General features: G+C 39.1%; 2 protein-coding genes across 3 annotated transcripts in view; one reads left to right on the top strand and one right to left on the bottom strand.

The window, feature by feature from the left end:
- CCDC148 (coiled-coil domain containing 148) overlaps positions 1–20818 on the top strand; it is a 286442-nt gene that overhangs the window by 221516 nt on the left and 44108 nt on the right. The window contains exon 15 of one of the 2 annotated variants that reach the window (XM_078070835.1): positions 4513–4715. The exons of the other annotated variant lie outside the window; for it this stretch is intronic. Within the exon in view, the coding sequence (XP_077926961.1) occupies positions 4513–4659 (147 nt within the window). The 3' untranslated portion in view covers positions 4660–4715. Of the gene's footprint in view, positions 1–4512; positions 4716–20818 lie in introns of those variants that run through there. 2 annotated transcript variants of the gene reach the window in all.
- LOC118533953 (uridine phosphorylase 2) overlaps positions 16949–20818 on the bottom strand; it is a gene marked incomplete at its 5' end in the record, with an annotated part of 30012 nt that continues 26142 nt past the window's right edge. Inside the window, 2 exon segments of the mRNA XM_078069941.1 lie at positions 16949–17010; positions 18479–18558. Coding sequence (XP_077926067.1) covers positions 18551–18558 — 8 coding nt within the window.

Here is a 20818-nt window from a genome sequence, read left to right as displayed (position 1 = left end):
ATTCTTAATGTTATAAAATAGTTGATAGGTAATCCTGGAACAGTTTATCTGAACATATTATGAATCTATCACTGAAAATTATTTTTTAAATTTACATTTTTATGTTAAAAATTATTTTTAAAACTTATAAATTTTACTTTAAAGTTGTGTTAATATTGTATTTTGTTTAAACGTTTCTCTATCAATTTGGAATTTGTTTAAATTCATAATGTAAGTCCTATTAAAGTAACAATTGATGATACTGATAAGACACAGCAGAGGGAAGCTTTCAGAAATTAAAATGAATTGAAGATAATACATCCGAGCTAATGATAAAAGAAAACATTTTCTGTGGAAAAGTATTAAGGTGTTATTTAACCATTTCCAGGAATTTCTGACTCCTTTTAGTCTGTTACTGAGAAGGGATTTTATTTATTTTATTTATTTTTATTTTTTTTAAAGATTGAGAAGGATTTTAAAAAGTCTTTTTGGATGGTTGGATGGATGGATGGATGGATGGAAGTCAGGAGGGAGGACAGATGAACGAATGGGTGTCACTGAAATTAAGGGAGAAAGTAGTTCCCCCTAGTTTGTTAATTTTACAAATCTAAGGAGAGAAGCTCAATATTTAATTATTTAAAAAGTAGGAAACTCCATTCACCCACTGACAAATAAATCGAGTGTGCCTCTTTGTGAACGGTTCACTTATTAATTGGACAAATATTTATGGAACATACACTGTATTTGGCACTGTGGGGTTGCCAGGGCTACATCCTAAACAGGATGGACTTGTTCTCTTGGAGGAAGTGAGCAGGGCAGCTGGGTTGGGAGGGAAAGTAGCCTGTATGGCAATAATGCTCTGGGGTGAGACTACACCTCCATAGTGGAAGTCTAAGGGCTGCAGTGGTAAGGAGAAGGGAACCCATGGAAATGCTGACTAGGGAAGTCAAAGTGTCAAAGAGGAAACAGCTACATCTTAGTCGAGGATTCTTAGCAGCAGTAACAAAAGTTATTCCAGGTGATTTAAACCAAATACAAAAAAATAGGTTGGGAGGAGGGGTGGGGTGAAAGGAGAGGGATTCATTATAAGGATGTAAGTGTGTCTCCAGAAGCCAAAGCAGGGAGAGCAGCTGGGGTTGGCAAAGAATTGGTCAGAAACTGGAAAACTCTCGGGTACCTGGGCTGAGGCAATAAAGGGTTTCACCAAGCTGAAGAGGGTGGAAAGTGTAAAGTCCGTGGCAAGGGTGGGTGCTGGGACATGAGATTGGAAACATAGGTTAGGGTCAGACTGAAAAGTATAGTAGCACTTGCTTGCTAAGACATTATCCTGTGAGCACAGGCGAGACTCAGAAGCAGGTGAATTACATAATCAGATATGTTTTAGCAATGTGTCCTGGATGGAAAATTGGTGGGTTTGGGGGGGGGTCAGATCCTTGTCAGATGGCAGAGCCCTCATAAACATGGGAGGGAGGGGCATGAATGGCTCTGAGAGGAGGGAGTAATGACTCTAAGCTAGGCAGCAAGTGACACTGAAGAGAGCCTGCATTTTGGATTCAAATCCACATCCGCTATATACTGGCTGTGTGAACTTGTGTGAGCTATTAACAGCTTTATGTCTTGTTTATTTCATCTGTAAAATAATAATTTGTAAGGTTCTTATGAGGATTAGGATAATAAATGTCAATTGCCTAGGATATTGCCTGGCACCTAGAAGTAATTCAGTAAATTATAATCATTAGCTGTGGCTGCCATTAACCATATAAGAATACAGAAGTAAAAACAGACTTAGGGAGGGAGAGAACTTGTTTTGTTCTTTTCATGTTTAGGGTGAAGATGTCTAGAACACATTTACAAGAAACTGATTGGCTGCTTCTGGGGAGGTGAATTGAGGAAATGGAGGTCAGCTTTCGAGGGAGATCTCCATGTCACTTGATATCTATTTTAAAAATAGGATAATGAGACATTTAAAAATTTTTTTATTAACATACAATGTATTATTTGTTTCAGGGGTTGCACTCACCATAGCACATACCCTCCTCAATGTCCATCACCCAGCCACCCCATCCCTCCCACCCCCCTCCACTCCGGCAACCGTCAGTTTATTTCCTGAGATTAAGAGTCTCTATGGTTTGTCTCTCTGTCTGGTTTCATCTTGTTTCATTTTTCCCCTCCCTTCCCCTATGATCCTATCTTGTTTCTCAAATTCCTCATATCCGTGAGATCATATGATACTTGTCTTTCTCTGATTGACTTATTTCACTTAGCATAATACCCTCTAGTTCCATTCACATCATTGCAAATGGCAAGATTTCATTTTTTCTGATGGCTGCATAATATTCCATTGTATATACGTATATATACCACATCTTCTGTATCCATTCATCTGTTGATGGACATCTAGGCTCTTTCCACAGTTTGGCTATTGAGGACATTGCTGCTATAAACATTGGCGTGCACATACCCCTTTGGATCACTACATTTGTATCTTTAGGGTAAATACCCAGTAGTGCAATTGCTGGGTCGTAGAGTAGCTCTATTTTCAACTTTTTGAGGAACCTCCATACTGTTTTCCAGAGTGGCTGCACCAACTCGCATTCCCACCAACAGTGTAGGAGGGTTCCCCTTTCAGGATAATGAGATATTTTAAACCTCACAAACCACAAATTGAGAAGACAGGTGATTCCAGGAGATAATTAAGGAGCACACAGGTGGAGCATGAATCCTTGGAAGTGGATGAGGGGGACCACAGAGACTATATCCAGAAGAGGAGAAACTAGATCTAAGCCTCAACTACGTTGCTTCTCAGACACAAATCTCTGTATTTTCATCTTGTATACATCATTGCCTCTCGTTTCTGTACCTCATCAGTTGCCAGAGTCTCTTGATTCTTCCTTTCATAATGTTTGACAGTTCTCTCTTCCTTGCTACCAGCCAAGTTTAGGCATTTATTACTTCATGTGTAGACCACTGTAGTAGACTGCTACTCCAGTGTTCTACCGAAACTGCCCTGGTCCCAAATTGACCTATTTCACCTCTGAATTTGCATGTGCCTTCCTTTCCTGCTCTATCTCTTTTCCTCCCTGCTCTGCTTCGTAGAAAAATAGGGTGAACATTACAGTTAGCTCAAGTGCTGCTGCTTACCTGAGGTCATCCTAGTCTCACCTGCACTGGGAGATGTACCTCTGTGTTCTACTATTCTTGGAACATCATTCACATGTGCCATGAGCTGTAGTTATCTGTATACATTCTTATTACCCCTATTAGCTTAAGAGTCTCTTGAAGGAGGGGCTGCTTTCAACAGCTTATTATCCCATCCTCTAGGGGGACTTCAAGTCCATGTAAAATGCCTCATTAGCTAAAATCTGTATGTGGCTACCTTATCATAGCAAACAGCGTCTCTTGACATTTAATATTCGTAGAAGGAGGGGAAGAAGAAAAAGGCCCAATCAGCTATAAATGAAAATAGAAATTGAGCTACTCATATTTCAGTTCCCACTTAGAATCACATTGGTGGAAACATTTTCTAATTCTGCTTGAAATAGAAATCCAGCCTTGGAAGGAGAGTTCAAGTGATTTTTTTGTTGTTGTTTTTTAAAGTAGGGGCCATGTGTTTAAACACAATTTACATATTGCTGAATGATGGAGAAATTGAATATTCATTTAAAGACCAATGCACAAGGTTGTGGTTTAGGTTTAAACAATGATTGTCTATACTTTCTAATTCTAGCTATCAATAATGAATCAATTAAAGTACTGAAAGTAAGTTTTCCCCCATCTTTTAATAATTTCAATGTGTTATATTTTGACTAGTAAGATATTCCCTACACCTTGTGTTGGAAACCACAGATATACTGGAAAATGATAATGTCAAGAATATTTGGACATTTTCAGGGCACCTGGGTGGCTCAGTCGTTAAGTGTCTGCCTTTGGCTCAGGTCATGATCCCAGGGTCCTGGGATAGAGCCCCGCGTCGGGCTCCCTGCTCAGCGGGAAGCCTGCTTCTCCCTCTCCCACTCCCCCTGCTTGTGTTCCCTCTCTTGATGTGTCTCTCTCTGTCAAATAAATAAATAAAATCTTAAAAAAAAAAAAAAGAATATTTAGACATTTTCTTTTCTTTTTTTTAAAGATTTATTATTTATTTGAGAGAGACAGAGAGAGAGTATGAATGAGCCCAAGCAGGGGGAGGGGCAGAGGTAGAGGGAGAGAGAAAATCCACAAGCAGACTCCCTGGCTGAGTGTGGAGCCCAACTTGGGGCTCCATCCCAAGACCCTGAGATCATGACCTGAGCCAAAATCAAGAGTTAGCTGCTTAACCAACTGAGCCACCCAGGTGCCCCTGGACATTTCCAGTAAAAAAAAACCTCCCCAAAAAAACAAAAACCTCAACACAATATAGTCACTATATATACCAAGTTTATAGTCATCTACCCAGAATAAACAAGTTAAACAGCTTGAGGAAATATGGAACTAAATGATAAAATGTAATTTAGTTCAATGAATTGCTACTGATTTAAATGTATTTTATTTCTACAGATAATTTCTGACCCTAGACTCCGTTTTGAGTTAGCGCTTCGAGAAGCTGGACTTCATAAAACATTTTATGCCAAAGAGATATTACCAAAAATCAGTCCTCGAAAACCTCCAAGAAAGGACATGGAGTCTACTGTATTTAAAATCTAGAGTTCATCTGCAAATCCTATTATATGTAAATAAGATTTTTCTTTGAAAACAAACATTTATATGGATAACACTACTTTCTAAAAATTTTTAAAATATCAGATATAGAAATCAAAGCATTCATTAAAACATCTTTGTCTTTTATGACTCAGAATTTCATAATTTCATGCACTATTTCCCATATCTTTGTTACGACTAATAGTACTACATTCAACAAGACTATGAGACATAATTATGACACATGATACATGTATTATCATTTAGTAAATTGCATATTGGAGGTTGCCTTATCCCATGAAAAGAGCTCAAAATAACCATTTGCAAGAATTATAATGTTGCTAGTACCTGCTAAAGTTCATTTCTGCTTGTTATTTCAGAATTTGACTTTTTAATTATGGAAGCTCCATTATCATTAATACTTCTATTATTTCTTGATTATTATAAGAGGAGACTCAACCTTTCTCTAAATTTAGAAACCAATTTGGTATACCATGTTTACTGCAAACCAATCATCCAAACAATTTCATTTTGCAAATTAGCCTGTAAAAATAAATTAGAAATTAGAAACAGCATTTCAAGCACGGGACTATCTGTTTTGGCTTGGAAAAAAATGTATTTGTGTGGTGGTTTAGAAGAAATATTTTAAAATTTATGATTTAAATGCTATCAAAATTCCAAATTATCTATTTAATATCTAGATGGTATTATAGATAAGGAGTATTTTTTTAAAAAAGATTTATTTATTTTTAGAGAGAGAGAATCTCAGGCAGACTCCCCAGTGAGCACAGAGCCTACTGCAGGGCTTGATCCCACAACCCTGAGATCATAACGTGAGCCAAACTCAAGAGTCAGCTGCTCGACTGAACCACCCAGCTGCCCCACATAAGGAGCATTTCAAATAAAACTTAAGCATAGGGGTGACTGGGTGGCTCACTTGGTTAGCGTCTGCCTTCAGCTCAGATCATGATCTTGAGGTCCTCGAATCGAGCCCCGCGTTGGGCTCCCTACTCAGTGGGGAGTCTGTTTCCCCCTTTCCCTCTGCCCCTCCTAACTCCCCCCACTTGTGTGCTCTCTCTCTCTCAAACAAAATCTTAAAAAAAAATAAAACTGTCAAGCATATATTTCTTGCTATTTAAAAAAAAATTGATTAATCAGAATAGCAAGTCATTGTTGTTGGAAGTTGCCATTATTACTGTTAGGAAGACTACCTCCACCCCTTCAAGCTCTTTTTCTCTCCATTGCAACTCCCTGCCATTTCCTAGGCATCTCTAGCCCAGGGGTTGTAGTTACTGCAATAATGTAAAAAAAGACAAAAACCAGTCTGACTGGTAGAATATTTGGCTTCATGATTGTTTCCAACATGATGGGAATAAATAATGTAGCAAACACAGCTCATTAGAATAAACCTTCACTAAAAAGTCTATAGGCAAAACCCCTTATCTGTGCCCACAAGTCATTATAATGACCTCCCAGTTCAGCCTTTTGCATCATCACATCTCATAATAATAAGAAGAAAAGGAATCCTTAACAAGACTCAGGGCAGTGAGCATTGGCAACTATCTTGAGGATGTCTCCCACAGTCACAATTTCCTTTATGGGCCCTCGATTTACTTGATGCAAAGCTTCAGACCGTAAGCCATGAAAGCCCCGCTCTGTCAGAGCACATCCTCTCTCTGCTGCGAGACATATTGTGGTAATGTCTCTCTAGTGTTCCTTCCTTATCTGTAGGGATGTTATTCTTCCTCCTAATCTGTTTTTTTTTTTCACGTTAACGTTAAGATCTGATTCTTCCTTTGTTCATTTATACTTAAAATTTGTTTTCCTTAACTTTTAGAAATAATTGTAGCTCCAGATAATCCTTCTAACTTCACAGATCTTTAGTTCTCTCTTTTGTTCTATTTGTGCAGTGTTCGAAAAATTTTGCAGCTTACTTTCTGGAGCTATGTCCTCCCCTAATTTTATCTGGACCTGCTATTTCCTTTGACTCTGCTGTTCCTGTGGTGCTCAATTTGCATTCTCCTTGCAACATTTTCTTATCTTGATGGAACTTTGTCCTAGAAGTAAGTTTTGACTACTTAGTCTGGGACTTCATGGGACCCAGACTTCTGTGGCCCCTTCAGAATTCACTGCAAACTCTTTATGCTCATTAATTATTAGAGTATAAAACCCCTTTCAGCTTTCTGAAGTTTCCAGTGAGTAGTTCTTGGCTCTTTAGGGTTCTCCAGTCCGTCTGATGTCCCTTGCTTCCCTCTGTCCTGCAAAGGTGTTGGTATAAGCAGGTCTTAACAGCTGTCAGTGGTTACTCCTTACCCATTCATATTTTGTAGTATATGGGAATTCCTTGTCACCTACTGTTGAAGACTATCACCATGGGTGTTTGGCTTTATTGTGCTATTTTTTTTTTTCTTTTTATAGGCTACTTTGAGGAGATTAAAAAATTATGCCACTTCTGCTGTCATCTTCCCAGAATCCCCCCAACTGAATTCTTGATCCCAATGGCCTTTCTTGCACTAAAGAAGCCCACCCCATTTCAGTAATGGCACCACCATCCACCACAGATGCAAACATGAAATCTGAGGGTCACTCAGGCTGCCCCCTCTCCCTCACTAGTAATATCGAATCTATCAAGGCAAATAAGTCAAACAGAGAAAGACATGTATCATATGACCTCACTGATATGAGGAATTCTTAATCTCAGGAAACAAACTGAGGGTTGCTGGAGTGGGGGGTGGGGTGGGAGGGATGGGGTGACTGGGTGATAGACACTGGGGAGGGTATGTGCTCTGGTAAGCGCTGTGAATTGTGCAAGACTGTTGAATCTCAGATCTGTACCTCTGAAACAAATAATGCAATATATGTTAAGGCAAAAAAAAAGAAGAAGAAGATAGCAGGAGGGGAAGAATGAAGGGGGGAAATCGGAGGGGTAGACGAACCATGAGAGATGATGGACTCTGAAAAACAAACTGAGGGTTCTAGAGGGGAGGGGGGTGGGAGGATGGGTTAGCCTGGTGATGGGTATTGAGGAGGGCACATTCTGCATGGAGCACTGGGTGTTATGCACAAACAATGAATCATGGAACACTACATCTAAAACTAATGATGTAATGTATGGGGATTAACATAACAATAAAAAAAAGAATTAAAAAAAAAGAAAAGAAATGAATCTATCAAGGCCTACTGACTTTCTGGCTTCTACACTGGAGCCATTCTTCCAATGGAAGATACGTGCCATGCTTTGTGGCCATTCTCACATTTGGGGATTATCTCACATTATGAACCCATCTCCCAGAGTAGAAGCTAGCTACTTCATTTTCCTGGTTCTCATGGTATATATTCTATGCAATTGAATGCACCTATTTGAGATTGCATTATTAGAGAGCTACGTGAGAACCCAAGAATCCATTTTCTGGCAAGGCTAGTAGTGGAGGCTTTCAAGCTTTGGGGGGGTAATGGTTGCATAGCTGGTAGTCTCTAGCAGTCAGGGTAGGTGATGACCGTAGAGGTGCGTGGGACTACCAGAGCAGCAGTGGGTCTCCATGAAGCAGTTTCCTGGTGAGGGCTGAGCATCTTCCCAGTAGGATAACCTCAAACACAGACTCTCTGGTCTCCCAGAAATACCTAACACTCTTTAGTAAATTGCTTTTCTATTTAAACTAGCTTGCGTCAGTTTGCTACTGTGGCGGCAGGAATACACTGATCTTTCTGTAGTTCCTGTTATGCACCAAGCACAGTCTCATGCCCTCCACTGATCTGTCTTTGTAGTATGTCCTCTCGATTACCATCTCCCCTCTCTTCAGAAAGTAGGAAGAAGAAAACAGTTCAGGCTTTTTTTTTTTTTTTTTTGGTCACCTTAATTGTTGAGTACTGTTTTTCACAGCAATGATTTTCACTCTAAGGAGAGGCCAACTAGAAATTACTTTCTCTCTCCTCAAAGAGTTCAGTGCATTTCCCCATATCCAAAGTCCCATATGGCATTTTTAAAAAGCATCAAGAGCCTGGAGCTTCCTATATCTGGTATATATTTGCTTATTTTTTATGGAGCCTGTATTTTCTTGGTTTTTCTTTTGCCCTCATTAAAACAACTCCATCATCTCCTTAGCTGTGATAGATTTTAAGTTCAGGACACAGAGGTAAAGTATAAAGTCATTTTGAAGGTAAAAGACATTTTTAAGGAAACTTGGGGAAATTAGAAACTTTTTAAGATCAAGACTGTGTTTGGCTGGAGAATCTAAGGTACAGAATTTTTCAGATCTCAATCAAATCCTAGGAATGATGAAGTTTGACCTAAGGAGAGAAAAAGATCTGAGAATTCTACTGTTTCTGACATCTGATCAATTTGTTTTGGAAAAATGGTACATGCTTCCTGATGCATTTGAAGATGAGCACTTGCTAGATTACTGCTGAGTACCAGAGCAGTCCTGAGGGGGAAAGTTCTCAGGAACTTAGACATTAAGCATTTAGGAAGGGTGAATATTGCACTTTGAGCCTCAGTGTGGGACTGGATTATAATAGAATCCATGAGCTGTGTGACCTCATGGAATCAAGTCTCAATCCTGAGAGAGGAATGTGGCATCAAATCTGTCCTGTTCTTGTCATGTTGTTAAAATCTCCAGAAAGATGTTTTCTAACCTCCACAGCAATTCCTCTTTTTACAAGTGCCTGTGTTCTTTTTCTTTCCTATCTTCAATAGCATTTGAGTCTACATTTTTCACTGCTTAGCCTGATTCAGGTTTGTATTTAAGTACATGTTTTAATGTCACTGTAGGCCTTACTAATTTACCAAGTGCCTTTTTTTCTCCTCAGAGAATGTATTATTTTGTATGTGGGAATGTAAGTGTGGGGAAAGAGTAGTTGCATTATTTCCCTCTGTTTTGTACATTTTCCCAGACATGTCAATATTACTTAGCACCACATATGCTTAAAGTTCCTAATATTTATAAATAATTTCAAAAACAATTTGCTTACATTTCTTTAGACATTTTATAAATATTGTATTAATCTGAAATGCTTACCTTCACAGTATATTTAAAACAAATGCTGCAAAAATTGTCCTGTTACTGTTGAAATATTATAAATTAACTTAATTTGGGAAGATTATTAAAAGTGGTATTTATTTTTAAACTTACCAAAATGAAATAAAACGTTCCTTGAAAGCAAAAATAATTGACTTGCTAAAGGAAATCCAGCACAATGCAACATGAATTTATGTCCACGTGGATTAGGACTCTGCTATCTGGAAAGAAAAGATCTAGATAAAGTGAAGATATTTTTTCATCCATGTTATTATATCAATATAACATAGTTGCTTAAAACTGGCTTAAAGGACCAGCAGAAGTCTCGGAGCTTTTTTATTTTTATGTCTCTAAACAATTTTATTTTTTTCCCGCTTTCTCAATCCAAATCTATAGTTTGAATCAATTCAACAAATATTTACTGAGATTGTGGCATAAGATAAAACAAAATCTCTGCTACATTAAAAAGAATGAATGAGGATTGTAGTGGTGGCTGCACAGCTCTGAATATTCTAAAAACCATTGAATGATACACTATTTTTTTTAAAAAGACTTATTTATTTTAGAGAGAGAGTGCAAGTGAGTGGGGGAAGGGCAGAGGGAGAGAGACAATCCTCAAGCAGATTCACTGATGAGCCTGGAGTCCGCAAGGGCTCGGGTTGGGGCTCCATCCCAGGACCCCAAGATCATGACCTGAGCCAAAATCAAGAGTCCAATGCTTAACCGACTGAGTTACCCAGGCACCCCTGAATGATATACTTTGAATAAGTGATTGCATGATATGTGAATTATATCTCAATAAACCTGTGGATTTTTTTTTTTTTTTTTTTTTGAGAGAGAGAGCATGCACAAGTGGGGGAAGAGGGGAGAGGGGAGAGAGAAAATCTTAGGCAGGCTCCTCGCCTAGTACAGAGCCCAGTGACACAGACTTGATTGCATGATCCTGAGATCATCACCTGAGCTGAAATCAAGAGTTGGATGCTTAACTGACTGAGCTACCCAGGTGCCCCTCAATAAAACTGTTTTTTTTAAAGATCTTATTTATTTATTTGAGAGAGAGAGAGAGAACCTGAGTGGGGGGGAGGGGCAGAGGGAGAGGGACAAGCAGATTCCATGCTGAGCAGGGAGCCTGATGCAGGGATTGATCCCAGGACCTTGAGATCATGACCTGAGCCAAAGTCAGATGCTTAATCAATTGAGCCACCCAGGTGCCCCTCCTCAATAAAACTGTTGTTCAAAAAAAAAAAAACAAGGAGAGTTACATGGCCTTATATAGAAAGAGAACCAAGATATATTGGTAGATGAGAGGTGGGGGCAACAACAGAAAAATACATATAGAGTGATATTTTTGTAAAAAAAAAAAAAAGAGTACAAATTTCTGAAGGATAGATAAGAAACCTTCAACTGTTACTTTTGGGCTATTGGAATGGGAAGTTTGTGTGGAGTGGCAACCAGGAAGTCTTACTTTTCCCTTTGTGCCCTTCTTTGCTGTTTTAATGTTTACCATGAGCTTGTATTATTTTCATAATTTTATCTCTTTGTTTTTATAATTTTAAAAGCTAAATATTTTATCTGGTGCTATGTATGAGATCCCGAGGAATCTAAGAGTTCCAGAACCTGCATAAACTTCCCTGTGATAGGACTGCCAGCAGAGGTAGAGATGGATAGGAGTCAGTAAATGATTACCGTCTCAATAACAAAATGGATTGATGGATGGACAGGTGAACTGTAGGAGTTTTGTCTTTATATGGGATAATCAACTAATAAGTAATTACCTACTGTTGCTCTGAATAAGTATAAATATATAGAGTAGAAAGACACAGTTTAAAATAAATCCCTTCTTAGGGCGCCTGGGTGGCCAGTCGGTTAAGCATCTGACTCTTGATTTCAGCTCAGGTCATGATCTCAGGGTCGTGGGGCTGAGCACATGTCAGTCTCCACGTTCAGTGGGGAGTCTGTTTAAGATTCTCTCTCTGCCCTCTCCCTTTTCCCCCTCCCCCCTCTAAAATAAATAAATAAATCTTTTTAAAAAATAAATAAAATAAGTCCCTTCTTTTCTCAAAGCATGCCCAGCATTTGGCTGAGAAGATAAAACATCTCATATTTAAGAAAAAATACAAGTAAAAGGCAGTAGATAGGAGAGGACTACAGAACAAGGCATTCTTGTCCTTCTTGCTACCCTCCTGGCTTGTGTTCCAACTCCTCAGCTTCTTGGGACATTGGAACAGCTTGTGTCTTCTCCTTTCCTTCCCTGCCATCTCTTCCCCATCTTATGCAGAGAGATGAGAAAGGACTAGGAAGTGAGGGAACAGAGAGGGTAGACCAGTATGAATGGGTGCAAAGATTTGTGTCAAGGGGTAAAAGGGAGTGTTATAGTAAACATTGTGTAGCACACAGGTAGGTCTGGAGTTAAAACATGAAATTGGGATACCACTGCAGAGGACTTCTGTGGTTGAACGTGACCCAAACTGCCCTCCTGGAGAAATGGAAATTCCCCTAATCTCCTACACAGGTATAAATAAAGGCAACTGCATAACCTGTAAGTGCAGGCACAGGAAAATAGGTAATAGAATATTATGCAGCAAGAATATCGGGACCCAGAACTCAGACATTGGGCATAGATGATTGTCCTAAGTGACGTGGCTTGTTGAGTGGCTTTACAAGGTAGCAGAAGTTATCTTCTGGGTGATAATAGAACCCTTCCAGTAGGAAAGAATGCATTTCTGGGTGCCCCTTTGTTCAAATCTGGCAGTTTTTTTCATCCCTGAAGGCTGCTGACCATCGTCACCTCTCTTGTCTGTTCCCATGTGAAAAAAAAATGGTACATCATTCAGATGTTTCCTTTGTGCTGTTTGTGAGTTTCACTTCTGTCATTCTCCAACCTAACCCCCTTTTCTAAGACACAAGCCCATGGACCCTTGAATAACAGCCTAAGGTGTTCAAACTTTATCATATAGAGAGTACTAAAAAATAGTTAAGCTTTCATGGACATAGAAACGAAGACAGTGTTTCTGGAAGGCTAACATGAGAGTTGGTACAAGTTGGATGAAAGTGGGGAGAAGACTGGGACTGGGGGGAGCCCTTTACGATTAGTTAGAATAAATCAGGTGTGAGATGATGTGAAAGTGGGGAAGAGTGTAGTCTGATCCTTATCAAATGAGGGGGAAAAGCGAACTCTGAACTCATTCACTCCTTTCCCTTTTACAAAGTTCCTTTAGACCATACCCAGTGAACCATGTGTCCTAGTAGCCATGCCGTTCTACAGTCCTATCTCTCCACACTGAATCTGGATGACCTTGTGACTTCTTTATCCAATATAATGGGCAGAAGTGATGCTGTGCCAGCTCTGGACCTGAGCGTTAGGAAAGGCCCGGCGGCTTCTGCTTTTGTGTTCTGAGAAGAAAGTTACCATGTGAGAAGTCTGACCACCCTGCGGGAAGATAAGCCACACAGAGAGCCCTAGAGGATGAGAAGCTCTGTGGAGAGAGACGCTGTGGGGTGAAGCACTGAAGCACCAGACACTGGAGGGAAGAAGTCATCTGGGACATTCCAGTAGATTCAGGTCTCCACATGACTCCAGCCCCAGCCACTGTATGACTATGACTGTGGCCATACAAGAAACCCCAGGGAGAGCAGCAGAAAAACCACTCATCTGAGCCCACTCATCCCATGGAATTATGAGAAATGGCAGTACATTATTGTTTTAAGGTGGTTTATTGTGCAGAAATTGAACCTAAATCTTGAACAACAGATCCTGGACTTGACTATGTTCAGTCCTTTGCCTGAACTCCTGGTAGGAGCAGCCAACATCTATTGAGCACTCACTATACACCAGTCACTGTTCTAAATGCTTTACATGTATGACGTAATTTGATCTACAACAACTCTATAAGCTACACACTAACATTAGCCATTTTATTTAATGGGGAAACAGGCACAGTAAGGTGACTTGCCTTGCCCAATCTTACACAGCTCATCAGAACCTAGATTTTTTTTTTTTTTTAAAGATTTTTTATTTATTTATTTGAGAGAGAGAGAATGAGAGAGAGCAAGCACATGAGAGGGGGGAGGGTCAGAGGGAGAAGCAGACTCCCTGCCGAGCAGGGAGCCCGATGCGGGACTCGATCCAGGGACTCCAGGATCATGACCTGAGCCGAAAGCAGTCGCTTAACCAACTGAGCCACCCAGGCGCCCCCATCAGAACCTAGATTTAAAGCCAGGTAACCTGCCTTCTGAGCCCTGAACTCTACTGCCTCCTAGTCTCAGGATTTGCCAATCTGGCCATCTTTCTGTTGTCCCAAATATCTAGAACTATGTTGGGTCTCAATTGAAAATGATGGGACTTAGCCACAAGTCACGTAGTGGTGACTCTTCTTTGGGTTTTTATCTGGATACGGAATCAAATGTATCATAATAATGTGATTTAAGAAATGCTGAGAAAGTCCCCCAGCAATCCCCCTACCCTTAAATGATCTCCCATTATCAGCAATAGATGCTAAATTCCTTTCAGTGGTGAAGCATTTATGAAAATGTGAATTCTCTAGGAGGGCTACTACCTTGAGCCATTGTTTCCAAGGTCTATCCTACAAAACTTTCTTTCCTAAGAGCTATTCAAGCACCAAATGACTTCCCAACTAGTGACTATAAAGTTTCACTTCCTTTTTATATATCAGTATTTTTGCCATTTTGTAGGTTAAGACCCTATATCAGCTTGTATTTTTACCTACTCCTTTCCACATTTCTGGAAATGCCTACATGTCCTACAAACATGTCCTAGTTGCAGCCTGTCATCTTAGCCAACCCTGTGGCTCCAACCATAGCCCTATGCTCTGAAGACCATCTTTTGCCATCTTATATTTGGCCTCACATAGGCAGTTTCCATTCTCTCTCTAAGCTGGGCTCCGAGCATGATATTTCCTTAATTCCACACGCTAATAGCTATGATCAGCCTGTAGCAATTCACAAGATTTATTGAAGGCTTCGAGACTAAAAGGGGATTATGATCAGAGAAGTAAAGGACTAATATTTGAGATGTGATCACAGGCCCACTCTTCCACAGGAAGTCTCCCACCAGCCACCATTCTCCTTGGCATGGCTTGCCAGGATGTAGTAGTGCCATGATGTCATAGTGGCCTGCATCTAGGAGAAAACCCAAGTGTCTCTTCTGCCTGCAGGCAGGCTCCAACTCTGTCAGGCCCCAAGGGATGAAACTATTCCCTTGAGATTATTTAGTCTTCCATGGTGAATAAAAAAAGGCACAGAAATAACAGAGAGGAAATGCTAGCAACACGTCCTTTAGAATACAGCTGGCAGATGCAGAGAAAATACCTGTGGAAATGGACCTCTGAGCTGGTGGGCTGCTTGTGTGGTGGGCATATGAGCAGTGTTGAGTCTAAGCAATGGCTGCCAATTTCAGAGACTCCCATCTAGAGCCAGGTCACGAGCTGACAGGTTTCCTTACCTGCACCCTTTGCAAACAGATAGTCCCTCAACTCATCCTTTTACAGAGAGGAGACTCATTTCCATCGTCTGACTCTTTTGGAGGAGTCTCTATGTAATCTTCCTCACGGTGCACAGACTGAATTGATCACACTTCAATTTTCTATTTTAATATTACCTAGTACTGTTTTTTAATCTCCCAAATTGATTTTTCAGTCAGTGTTTGCCAGTGTCTTTGCTTGCACTGCTTCTTGCATTCTACACATTCTTCTGAGTTTATTTTTTCCCCTGAACTACGTCCTTCAATTAGCTATTCTTTCAGCAAGAATCTAAGTGTTTTTTATTTTGTCCTCGTGCCTGAATAATATCCTTTCTGGGTATAAAACTCCAGGTTTATAATATTTTTCCTCAGGACTCTGAAGATATTATCTTCTAGATAATCTAGAATCTTCTAGAATTTATGGCTGCTATTGAGATATGTGCTATTAATCGAATTGTTCATTTATAGGGAATCCTGTTCATTTTTTGCATGCTTTTGATATTTTCTCTTAGTTTTCTTAGTTTCACCACAAAATTTCCATGTGTGATTTAACTTTACTTATACTGTGCTTCTTGAATATTTATGTCTTTCACCAACTCTGGAAATTTCTGCCACTACATTTTTAAATATTTCCTCTTTATTGTTCTTCCTGTTCTCTCCTGCTATAAACTTCTGTTAGAAATATGTTGGATCTTTTCATTTTATTCTCTACATTTCTTACTCTTACTTTTATATTTTCCATCTCTTTTTCTTTCTGTTCTATATTTCCAGATTTTTTTCAGTTCTATTTTACACTTATTCTTTCTTTAGCTGTGCCTAATCTGCTATTTAATTAATTCATTCACTGAGTTTCCCTTACAATTACAAGTTTGGTTTTTTTTTTGTAATTTTTAAATCTTGAAAGGTTTTGAAATTTGGAATTTCATTTGGAAATAAAATTTGCTCTTTGGTGTAGTGGTTAAGACCCTATATTCTGGTATATAGACCGAAAGTGTGCCTACCCCTGCCCCCACCTCTGCCGCAAAATCGTGTATTAAAATCCTAACCCCCAATGTTGGTATTAGGACAAGGGGCTTCTGGGAGGTGATGTGGTCATGAAGGTAGAGCCAGCCTTAATGGACTGAGATGTTTGTATAAATAATGTCCTTGTACAAATTTGAACTCTACCACTTATTAAATTTATGACCTAGAGCAAGTTATTTAACCTTTTTGCCCCAGTTTTCTTTTGTATAAAATGGAAAAATACTAATGCCTCATAATACAATAATAATAGTGTTGCTGTGAGGATTAAATGAGTTAATATTTTTTAAAAGATTTTATTTATTTGAGAGGGAGAGAGAGACAGTGCAAGTGAGAGCTCAAGAACAGGGGGAGGGAGAAGCAGACTCCCGTTGAGCAGGGAGCCTGATGCAGGGCTCAATCCCAGCCAAAGATAGCTGCTTAACCAACTGAGCCACCCAGGTGCCCCAAAATGAATTAATATTTGCAAAACATTTAGAAAAGGGCCGAGCAAGTGGCCAGTGCTGTACTGTTATCATCAGCAGCATCAACATTATTCAAAGTGGCCTGTCTTTTTGCATTTCTCATTCCTGCGTTTTAATTACCTCTGTTATAGCTTTAATAATTTTAAAGATGTTTCCAGTGCTTTGGGGTTATGTTAGCTCTCCATCTTGCAGAACCCCAGTAGACTTCTTCCTTCACATAACATGATTTCACAACTGCCTTCTTTCCTTGCTAGTCTTCCTGCCCTCTCAATATTTCCTTTCATTTTTTTCTTATCAGCTTCTTCCACTTCACATTAGTTTCTTTCCTTCTTTGGTAGTGTATTTCAATCCTACAGAGTCCTGTATGTACTATGTCAACCTGCAAAGATAAATAGCCTTATTAATTGGTCTTCTACTGTCATTGAAACACCAAAGCATTTATACCAAGAGCAGTGCATATTGGCTTGATGCAGGAAAATTTCACTTTGATCCTTTAGAAATATTCCCGGGTGTTGCTCTTCTTCTCTTCTCTCTAGTGAGTATTCTAGATTTAATCATTCTTTCTGATAGCTATTGATGTGTTCATCATATTCTCTCACTGCATTCATGACTATGATGAACTGTGCTTTGAAAAATCACCTTGGTTGGCTACACTATCTTGAGGAAGAGTACCCAGACAGGCTAATGCAAAGATTCAGACCTTGGCAGATATATTCCTACACTGAAGACAAGAACATTAGGCCAAACAATCTCTCTACTGGTAACCATTACCATACCCAATTCCTTTGCTCTGATTCCTAACTCCCCATGTAAACTTCTTAGAGACCATGATTCCTCCTATAGAACAGAGGCCCGTGTAGAAAGGCCAACCTGCAGGCATGATCCTATCAGGTCACATAGTATGAACTTTCTCTCTAAAAATCAGTAAATTAGAATTTGGCATCATAAAAACCACAATATAGACCTCACTGAGCCTTTGCTTTTAAAAAATTGTAGTAAAATATGCATGCCATAACATTTACCATTGTAACCTTTCTTGAATATCCAATTCAGTGGCATTATGTACATTCATATTATTGTGCAACCATCATCACCATCCATCTCTAGAACTTTATCATCATCCCAGACTGAAACTACCCATTAAACAAGAACTCCCTTGTCTTCTTTCCCTCAGCCCCTGGTAACCACTATTCTACTTTCTTTCTCTATAAATTTGACTACGCTAGGTACCTCAGATAAGGAGAATCATGCAATATTTGTCTTTTTGTGTCTGGCTTATACCACTTAGCATGTTTTCAAGATATATCCATGTTGTACTATGTGTCAGAATTTCATTGACCCTTTTTTAACATACTGAATTTTATACATTTTTCCTTTCTGGGAAAGCTAAGTTTTATTAGTCACAAAGCCAGAAAGCGTTTTATCTGCACAGATACTGAGACCATGGCCGATATTTCTCCCCCATCAGCCCTTTATATGCCATTCTCTTCCATAGCTGCTGCTCTGGCTCTGTCATGCTTGAACTTTCTTTTGCCTTTTAGCAAAAGAAAGACTTTGGAAACACATCATCTTCACATGAAAAGGGAATTTTTATTCTGAAATATGTAAGCTGCTTAACTTATTAGGTGAAAATGTGAAGGCACTGACCTTCACAAGTAGGGGAGCTGACTAGTCTAACGAGAAAATGATGTTTTTGGTGGCCTCAGCTTGTCTTTAATCCATCTCTGCCCTCCCCACAACCTTGGGATATTGTGGAAGGTAGCGGTCAAGTCTTGGTCATCCACATCCAGACACAGTTACTTGTTACGGGTACTTGTCTCTACCTTACTCCCCCTCCTCCCACTTACCTCCAACAGACTCCTCATTGGTTCTGCTCCATGCCTCTCAGCCACTTCCCCAGTGTTTCATGATGGTAATGATTAAGCTACTGTAGAGAGTAACAGATTTTCTAAGAAATTTTAGAAATTTAGAAAAAATTGACGCAATCCTAAATTACTGCCTTTTGTAGCTAATTCCTGACTAATCCTCTATAAAATGTTATATTGGTTTCTAGGTTCTTTGCTTGATGATTTTAAAATAAAAAAAAATAAAATTATTTTATACTTATAAAAATAATATTTAAATCAAGTTTAAAGTTTCAGGGAAAGAAGTGGTTTAATGGTGGGCTTTGTTCTCTAGTGAAAACTGTCAGGCTCAGTGTTTAGAAAAACAAATTATAAATATCAATTCTGGATTGAGTGATACCTATTTGGGGGGAGTAAAAAAGCAAATTAGAAATGGGGAAAACAGTTGATGAGTTAATAATGAAGCAGGTTGCAAATTATAAGTCTTTCAGTTATTCATCTTAGGAGACACTGGATGGCAGAGCCATCGGCTATTATTTTAGGATTTTTTGAAGATAGAAAAAGTCCTGAAGGACTGAGGAAAGAAACATTTATATAGTTCATTTATTTTTTAAAAGGGACAAAGACCCTGATAACTAAATATTAATTTACTTAGCTCTAATTCTGAAATGAAGATTGTAGATCAAATCCTCAAAAAAACCAAGTACTTGTGGTGTTGAGTTCTACAGGCCCACAGGATCCTGTAGAAGAACAGTGTGGCTTTATGAAACTCAGTATGTGTCAGACAATTTTAATTTCCTTCCATGACAGGATGACGGGACATGTAGCTTGGAGGCAAGCAACAGAAGCCATTTATCTGTCTTTTACTCAAGCTTTCAATTCTTTCATACACGTGATGCCCAGCAGCCAGCTAGGAAAATAAGTCAAGCACCATGTTTCTCAAGCTTCAAGCCCTGGAGAATTCCATGAGAACTTTCACATGTAAGAATAAACATTCTTGTATTAGAAAATTATCTTTTTAAAAGTATCCTACCAGTTAAAAAGAAAAATACCAACTTCTGTTTTGCAGTAAAAAATTGTAATCGAAAGATCTTCACGTGGAATGGAGTTTCTTAAGTCAGTGTTTTTCAAAACGGTTTTGGGTCCCCAGATGTATTTTGGAGGCTGTATTACAGGGTCGCAGCAGGAATCAGATGGCACAATTAAAGCGAGGTACTGAGAGAGTTACTGAAGGGACTATTTACAAAGGGGGGGGTCAGAAGGTAGGGAATAAAGGATGGTGCAGCTGGGAACAGCTGTTACCGGGCCTGATCTGAGGGCGTAGGGGGAGCAATTACCAGAACCCAGAGAGGACAGCAATATGACAAGGGCCACCAGCAGGAGGTCTGGACATTGGTAGGGGACACAAGTTATCCTGCCATGAACAGCCTGAGGCAGGTGTTCTGGACCCATGAAGTTTTATGCAAATTTGGGGATATATGTGTTAATGTGCTTCCTCCTGCAGAGTGGGCCCATAGATTTTATCAACAGTCTCCAAAATGAGTCCCAAATGTTAAGAGCTATATTTTTAAGTGATGGAAATAAAATTCAAACTGACTTTGTTATATTCCTGAACTTTATGGTTTATAGCCCTTGTTAAGGATCTACAGGGTACAAAGCATTAAATAACATTCTGTAACTAGATACAAATAAGCCAGGAGAAGTTATTTAGTGTATTTTGGACCAAAGATTCAGTTTTACTGAGCAATTGTTAAGTGTGTCAGTTATTTAGTTTGTTGGTGCTTAGAAGTGAAACATGGAACTAAAGAGCTGGTCGTGGTGGTTAATGAGTTCACATAGCAAATTACATTGAATAATATACACATATTACTCTGAAAGTGGTTTAGAATAACATTTGGGCAAAATTAAGTTGACAGGCAGTTAGCTATATATTTACTTTTATCTATCTATCTGTCTGTCTATCATTTTCGGTGGTTTTGTTTGTTGTTTTTTGTTTATTTTCATGTATAAATCATTATATACTACACACATACACACACACACACTTGCACTGGTGCCTGGTACATTGTAAGAGTGAATGAATGAGCACTGGGTGTTACGCGCAAACAATGAATCATGGAACACTACATCAAAAACTAATGATGTAATGTATGGTGATGAACATAACATAATAAAAAAAAGTGAATGAGTTATACACATAAATTCATTACATATATACACACATATAAAATATATGTCTTAATCAGCTCAAGCTGACAAAATATCATGTGGCTTAAGCAACAGAAATTTATTTTCTCACAGTGCCAGAGGCTAGAAGTACCAGATCAAGATTCCAGCCTGTCC

Source organism: Halichoerus grypus, chromosome 4 (genome assembly GCF_964656455.1).
Source record: "Halichoerus grypus chromosome 4, mHalGry1.hap1.1, whole genome shotgun sequence".
In the NCBI taxonomy this organism is placed as follows: domain Eukaryota; kingdom Metazoa; phylum Chordata; class Mammalia; order Carnivora; family Phocidae; genus Halichoerus; species Halichoerus grypus.
Note: the sequence above shows the minus strand (reverse complement) of the source record. Positions and strands in the feature narration are given on the sequence as shown.